The sequence below is a fragment of the Euleptes europaea genome, chromosome 7 (genome assembly GCF_029931775.1).
Source record: "Euleptes europaea isolate rEulEur1 chromosome 7, rEulEur1.hap1, whole genome shotgun sequence".
NCBI lineage: Eukaryota > Metazoa > Chordata > Lepidosauria > Squamata > Sphaerodactylidae > Euleptes > Euleptes europaea.
Window position 1 is genome coordinate 15,511,537 of NC_079318.1, and position 8,264 is coordinate 15,519,800.

Here is an 8,264-nt window from a genome sequence, read left to right on the forward strand (position 1 = left end):
TACTGCAGACAGACTAACACGGCGACCCGCTGTGAATTATACTCATAATCCCAGTTGAAGTTACTATATTGAATATTTTCTGGCAGGGTGTGAGCTTTTGTGAGCCACATTGCCCTTCTCCAGATTCAGTATCTGAAGAAGGGAGCTGTGGCTCACGAAAGCTCATTCCCTGCCAGAAAATATTCTTGTCAGTCTTTCAGGTGCTACTGGACTCTTGCATCTGAAGAAGGGAGCTGTGGCTCACGAAAGCTCCTACCCTACCAGAAAATATTTTGGTTAGTCTTTCAGGTGCTAATGGACTCTGGCCCTTTTCGACTGCTGCAGACAGACTAACACGGCGACCCGCTGTGAATTATACTCATAATCACAGTTGAAGTTACTATATTGAATATTTTCTGGCAGGGTGTGAGCTTTTGTGAGCCACATTGCCCTTCTTCAGATTCAGTATCTGAAGAAGGGAGCTGTGGCTCACGAAAGCTCATTCCCTGCCAGAAAATATTCTTGTCAGTCTTTCAGGTGCTACTGGACTCTTGCATCTGAAGAAGTGAGCTGTGGCTCACGAAAGCTCATTCCCTGCCAGAAAATATTTTGGTTAGTCTTTCAGGTGCTACTGGACTCTGGCCCTTTTCGACTGCTGCAGACAGACGAACACGGCGACCCACTTGGGCCTGACTTTCCCCCTCGACCGCCACACACAAGGATGGGCCACCTCCTCGCTCTCCCTACCTGTCCATCTCTGCTCCCGTCCCAGCTCTCGACGACGTGACCCCCGCTCCGCCCCGCCCCCCCCGCACGCGCCGCCTACGCCCTGGCGTGACGGCGACGCCTCCAACTGCCGCCCCAATCCCCAACTACGCACGCGCGCCTCCGGAGCTTCAGCCAATCCGACGGCGAGTCAATCGCGCGCGTGCCCAGTTGGAGGCGTCGTCTCGGTCTCGGCCTGCGCCCACCGCTTCCGGTGGCTGAAGAGAAGCGGGAGAGTCTTTTCGTTGTCAAGGCGACGTCGCTCTTCAGGTGAGAGGGAGGCGGGAAGGGGGGCTGGTCGGCGTCGCTCTCAATTGGGGAGCGTTAGCTGTTGGGGCTTCTGGCCGGGGTCTCCTTTATCTCCTTCTAGCCTCCTCCCCCCAAATTACACACAGCCCCTTTTGCGCTAGTGTGGAGAGGCTGGCTTGAGGTTGCAGCTAATCCTAAACGGCGAGAACGAATAAGGCCGATAAGGGCTGGACTCCGATCTTGTCAGTATTCATTTATTTAGCTATTATGTGCCAATACTCTATCCTTTTTAAAAATATATATATACATTTTTTTATTATTTTTATAATAAAATAAAAATAAAATCATAATACAAAAAGAAGAACAACAACATAAAAACACAAAATCGCAAAAAGAGCACTTTTACAACCAATAAAATTACAATGCATAATATAATTTGTAGAATATATAGTGGCCTAATCCACCACCCACCTCAACAGTGTACCCACCACCGTTGGACTTCCGGGGAGGCGTTTAACAGTGTTTAAAAAATCAGTTATTATTTCTAATTTATACCCAAAAAAACATGAATCTGTAATTCATTAAATATACTTATAAAATTCATTTTCGCCGATTTATCCCAATATACGGCGGCTTTTAACCATATATTTTTAAAACTCATCCATATCTTTACCATGTAAAGAATCTGTAAGTTTAGCCATCCGCATATACATCCATAATTTTTCTCTCCAATCTTTAATTGAGGGTTTATTTGTTTGCTTCCAGTTTTTAGCAATTATAATTCTTGCTGTCGCAAAACTATATTGACATATGACTCTTATCACCTTTATCCGAGTTATTTTTAGGAATACCTAGTAAACAAAAAGCAGGATCTTTTTTTATTTTTGTATTAATCAAATTGTTAGTTTCCTTTATAGGTTTCATTTATAGAGTCAATCCATCTCATGTTGGGTCTTCCTCTTTTCCTGCTGCCCTCAACTTTTCTTAGCATTCTTGAGTTTTCCAGTGAGTCCTGTCTTCTCAGAATGTGACAAATTGTGATAGCCTCAGTTTAGTCATTTTAGCTTTAGGGAGAGTTCAGCCTTGATTTCATCTAGAACCCACTTATACTTGTATCTGTAAAACTCTCCTTCAACACCACATTTCAAAGGAATCAACTTTCTTCCTGTCAGCTTTCTTCATTGTTCAACTTTCACACCCATACATAGTAGTGGGGAATACTATGGTATAAATTATGGTATAAATTATCTTGATCTTGGTCGTAAGCAACACATCCTTACACCTAAGAATCTTTAATAGTTCCTTCATGGTTGCCCTTCCCAGTCTCAATATCCTTCTAATTTCTTGGTTGCAGTCTCCCTTTTGGTTGATGATGGAACCAAGGAGCCAACCTTAAAGTTGTATAATTCCCCAGTAGTCGTGGCTTTTGTTTTCTTGATGTTCAGCTGTACTCCTGCTTTGGCACTTTCTCCTTTAACCTTCATTAGGAGTCATTTTAAGTCTTCACTATTTTCTGCCAGTAATGTGGTGTCATCTGTTTATCTCAAATTGTTAATGTTTCTTCCACCAATTTTCATTCCACCTTCATCTAAATCTAATACAGCTTTCCTTACAATATGTTCTGCATACAGATTGAACAGACAGGGTGGTAAAATACATCCTTGTCTGATACCTTGTCTGATACCTTTGAGTGTTCACTGCTTAGAAACATTCTGTTTCTGCATATTCTGTCCTAACAGCAGCCTCTTGTCCAGAGTACAGGTTGCACATCAAAACAATCAGATGCTGTGGCACACCCATTTCTTTTAAAACAAGCCATAGCTTTTCATGATCCACACAGTTGAAAGCTTTGCTATAATCTATGAAACACAAGCTGATTTTCTTGTGGAATTTTCTCATAACCAAAGTAAATTTGCTGTATGATCTCTAGTGCCTCTTCCTTTTCTGAATCCAGCTTGAACATCTGGCATTTCTCATTCCATACATGGTAACAGTCTTTGCTGTAAGATTTTGAGCATCTGTTGATATCCCATCTACTCCTGGTGATTTGTTTCACCCAAGTGCTCTCAGTGCAGTTTTCACCTCTCTTTCTAAAACTGTAGGTTCTTCTTCAAAGTTTCTTCATGGAAGGAATCTGTCATCCTTTCATCTCTTCTGTATAGTTCTTCAGTGTATTGTTCCCATATTTTCTTTATTTTGTCTTGTTAATGTATTTCCATGTTGATTTTTCAGCATGTCCAACAGTGCTTTAAATTTCCCTTTGATTTCTTGGATCGTGTGGAACAGATATCTTGTTTTTCCTTTTTTGTTGTTCTCTTCCATTTCTTTACACTGGTTATTAATAGTTCTCTTTGTCTCTATGTGCCAGTCGCTGAAACACTGCATTTTGACTTCTGATTCTGTTTTTGTCACCTTTTTTTTTGCTTCTTGACTGTCTTTAGTAATTTTAATTATTTTATCAGTCATGCATCAAAGGTTTTCCTTTCTTTTGGCTACAGGAATAGTCTTTGCGCATTCTTCCTTGATAATATCTCTGGTTCAACCCATAGTTCCTCTGGTTCACATTCACTTGAACATTCACTTAATGCAAATCTGTTCTTTACATGGTCTTTAAACTCTTCAGGAATGTTGTTTAGATGGATATTAACGATTCATTGTCTGTACCACAATCAGCTTTTGGTCTTGTTTTAGGAAAGAGAGTAGAGCTTCTCCATCTTCTGCTTCCAGATATAAAATCTGATTTATATATTTGCCATCCAGTAATGTCAACATATACAATTGTCTGTTTGGTTGCCTGAAACATGTGTTTGCAATGAACAAATTGTTGTCTTCACAGAATTTGATGAGTTGCTCTCCTGCTTCATTTTGTGCTCCTAGCTCAAATCTTCTGACAATATTTAATTCTGCTTTGTTTCCTACTTTTGCTTTCTAGTCACCTATGATTACCAGTCACCTATGACTATCAGCACATCTTGTTTAGGTGTGTGATCAATTACTTCCTGGACATTTGGTTAAAAGCTTTGAATTTCTTTCTCATCAGCATTTGTAGTTGGGGTGTAAACTTGAATGATGGTTATGGCAATAGGCTTTCCATGAAATCTAATTGATACTAATCAGTCAGTCTTTATATTATAGCCCCTGACTGCTTGGGCTGCATCTCACCTCACCATTAGAGCAACTCTGTTTCTTCTGTCTTTTCCAAAGTAAAACACTTTGTAATTTTCTGACTGAAAATGTCCTAATCCCGTTCACTCACTCCCATGATTGCAATATTTAAACGTTCTATTTCTTGTTTTATGATTTCTGGCTTACCTTGATTCATACTTCTTATGTTCCTATTATAATTGACCAACAGCTTTGGACTTTTCTTTTGCATCCATTCACTTCAACAACTGAAAAGTCGTTTTTACTTTAGTCCACTTGCATCATTTAGAATACCACTATTCGTAGTTGTCCTCAGTTCTTCCCCAGTAGCTGACTGAGTGCTATCCAACCCGAGGTTTCCATCTTCTAGTATTATATCTTTTTTGGGAGGGATTGTCTCATTTTTGGGTTTTTGAGGTATGAGATTATCAGAAGTGGTTTACCGTTGACTTTTTCTGCACAGTAATAACCAGGATTAGCTGAAACGGCACTGCCGTTGTCTATGATAGATCCTCCGCCACTGTCAGCTTCCACTACTGCTGCTGCCCAGTAGCTACCCTTCAAGGATTCCTTTCCTCCATCACCATTGGAACCGTCCATTCTCTTCTGCTGATGTGGGCATTGATTCCTGAAGGGGGTGGATCCGTCTTAGTCTGGTGTCTCAGCTGTGACCATTCTGCCTTGAGTGACTTTGCTACTCTTACTACTACCTGATGATTTTAAATTGGAGTGGTCAGATATTTAACTTGGGGCTTTCTCTATGCAAACACTGTGTCCTGAGCCACAGCCCTACCTGCTAAAATTATATCATGATTTTATGAAGGCAAGTGTTTAATTATTATTTTTTACCCTTATCTATATCTTAGGTTTTGAGATTGTTGCGAGGATGGTGAATGTCTTGAAAGGAATACTTATAGAATGGCAAGTAATACTGCTTTCTTATCCCAAATGTGTAATATGCCTCATGTAAGAAGTGGCTAGGCCAAATGTTTTACTATTGTTAACAGAAAGGTTACCAGCAGGAGTTCAGAATCAAAGTTTTGACACCGTAGAGAGAGACGGGATGAAAGAAGACAAAAGCTGAATGTGAACTAGACATCTTTGGGCAGCACAAGTTGGACTTGTATGTCTAATTCTGCATACTGTTTGGTGTTTCACAATCTTGGCAGAAGATTCTATGTCCTGGTTGTAAGGGATTAGTGAGCAAGTCATAGTTGTGATATTACATTTTTAGCCCTGGGAATAAGGGGCTAGAGCGTGCACCACCAAATGAAGTGCCGTTCAGACTCACCAGATGAAAATAATTATAATATATATAATTGTATTTTGAAGTGTAAGCTGCTTTGAGGACATATATGAGACATATGTCTAAAAACAGATTGCAATATAGTTGTCATTGTGCTGTTTGTAGCATAGCTGAATTCTGATATGCTCCAATCTCTTTCATTGTAACTTTGAGTATAAAATGCTATTTGAATTTTGCGTGCAAGATAACGTTTTCCATGCTATAGTTAAGGATTCTTTGTTTTTCAAAGAAGCAAGTGCTATGAGTCTCAGAGGGTAGCTGTGTGGTACAACAGCTAGATTCAAGTCCAGCAGCACCTTAAAAACCAACAAAATTTTCAGTGTACAAGCTTTTGAGAGTCAAAGCTCCCCAAAGGAGCTTTGCTACTGTACTCAATTCTGTCTGATAGGAGTGTTATTGGAAGTGTAGATAGTAGTTTATATTGGGAACCCAACTTAATCAGAATTTTTTTATACATGTACAGATCAGTTCAAGAAAAAAAAAGTCAGTACCAGTTAGAATGCCTGTTCCTATGGAGTGGGGTCACATTTGTGGAGTCAAACTTGTTTCCCAAACCATCCTTCAAGCTTTTTCCAAAGTGTACTTCTCAACTTTTCTGACATTATCTGAACATCTACTGCAAACAGGAATGGATGTACCCTTGTGCCAAAATTTAGCTGAATTTCTGTTTGCTGGCACAGCCTGAAGTAGCTGTATGTAATCTGCTACCTTTTTTTTCATAGTTGTTTGTACTCAGAGCAGTTCTTCATGATTTTCCTTTAATGTTGTTGGAATATCAACAAAACTAGACTGGTTAGCATCTCTGCATAGTGCTTGATTGACCTACCTACATCCCTCATCAAACCAACCCAACATAGTTTAGTTTGTGTTAAGTTAAGGATTCATAATGGGTAAGGATGTGTCAGAAGGAGATCTAAGATTTTTTTCCACACATGAAGCGAGTCTACATTAAACAATGTGCCTCTCAATCTGCTTTGGAAGCATTAATCCCATTTAAATCTGTGGAGACCATCTTGGATGTCAGTGCAGCTTTGAATTCTCTCTAAAACCTTGCATGAATGGGGCTCTAAAAGTGTCCCAGGAGTCTAATGGCCACCCACAAAATTTTGAAAATTAAGTGCTGCACCTGTAGTGATAATGTATGGAACTGCTTTCCTTAAGGATATAAATGTATCCCTGCAAAGGACAGCAAAATTGGGCAATGGAGAAAGGAAACTGTTGATTCCTTTTAAATGTGGTGTTGGAGGAGAATTTTACAGTTACCATGGACTGCCGAAAAGATAAATAAGTGGCTTCTAGATCAAATCAAGCCTAAACTTTCCCTAGAAGCTAAAACAGCTACATAAGTAAGGCCTCGTTGGATCAGACCACGGTCCATCAAGTCCAGCAGTCTGTTTACACAGTGGCCAACCAGGTGTTTCTAGGAAGCCCACAAACAAGATGACTGCAGCAGCATTATCCTGCCTGTGTTCCAAAGCACCTAATATAATAGGCATTCTCCTCTGATCCTTTAATGTTGTTGGAATATCAACAATGTTTATATTCTAAACTGAGGCTATTGTACTTTGTATCCCATAATATGAAATAGATATTTTTAAAAATCGTCCATAAACTTGTTGGACTATCTGGTAGTATTCCATGTTATAGCTTTAGTAGGATCCATTATATTTTCATAAGCTTTCTAGTCAATAACTACCATTGCTTGCAGTCTACTTGGGCTCATAGCCTTGGAATATATATATGCACACATACACTGTCGAGTTCCTCATGTAGGGCTAGAGTTCTTCCTCCATGAACACCTGTTCAGCTGAATTTTTATTGTATTCTTCTAAGTTAATTTGGAAGAGATGTGTAATGAAGAGACTCACCGCTACTTCTCAATAAAGACAATTCCAGGATTATTTTTTTATTATATAGTGATTCCTAATCAATGAAAAAATTATCTGTCTAAAGCTTCCTAACCTTATAATTAATCTTATACTTCGCTGGAGTTTTTGTTAATTCTTCGAGAGATTTATCAATGTCCAGGACTATGGAGGTACATTACAAATCCTTAATGCATTTCTACTTCACCTTCCCTTGTTGCTCAAAGCAGTTTATAGTAAAGCAAATAAATTAAAGCTTACTAGAATCTTGACACATTAATGCATTAATAAAAATTAAATGCCATTAGAATCAGGGGAAAGCCTGTTTAAACAATACAGCCTTAATTCACAGATATGTCATAAGATGCGACCATAATTTTATTTGTATCATTTCAGTGACCCAGCTATGAAGCAGTTCCTGCTGTACTTGGATGAGTCCAATGCCCTGGGGAAGAAGTTTATCATACAAGACTTGGATGAAACACATGTCTTTGTATTAGCTGAGATGGTTAACTGCCTTCAGGAGAGAGTGGGAGAGTTAATGGACCAGAACTCTTTTCCTATTACACAGAAATAGACAGTGGAACTGTGGTTGTCCATGTCAAATTGCTGTCTGAAGATGTAGAACTGACAGTCCATGTGTATTTTTCTGTCACTGATTTGGAGGGGTTGAGTCGACATGGTTGCTGTAATAATTGACCTGTTTATTTAAACTAAAAATTAATGAATTCACTTTGATTGTTTTCAGTGTGGGAGATATTGTCCATACTGCTAAACAATTATTTTTTGATGGCAGCCAATGAAGGGGCATCACCACAAATTATTCCAGAGTTTACTAGTTTGAGTTTATTATATTTTTCTGTTAAGGGGAAAATCACAGTTCTTTCTCTGTTACTCTTTGTTATAATTATCCATAATAGACAAGATGATCTTAAAGCATATGTGCACATGTGTGT

The 8,264-nt window shown here is 39.2% G+C and overlaps 1 protein-coding gene across 1 annotated transcript; it reads left to right on the plus strand.

Moving 5' to 3' along the window:
* The first annotated feature begins 979 nt into the window (after nt 1-979).
* GTF2H5 (general transcription factor IIH subunit 5) lies at nt 980-7,938 on the plus strand. The gene is made up of 3 exons (XM_056853601.1): nt 980-1,014; nt 5,004-5,058; nt 7,705-7,938. The coding sequence occupies exons 2-3, from the start codon at nt 5,024-5,026 to the stop codon at nt 7,883-7,885; spliced, it is 216 nt and encodes a 71-aa protein (XP_056709579.1). The 5' UTR covers nt 980-1,014; nt 5,004-5,023; the 3' UTR covers nt 7,886-7,938.
* Nucleotides 7,939-8,264: the final 326 nt, after the last annotated feature.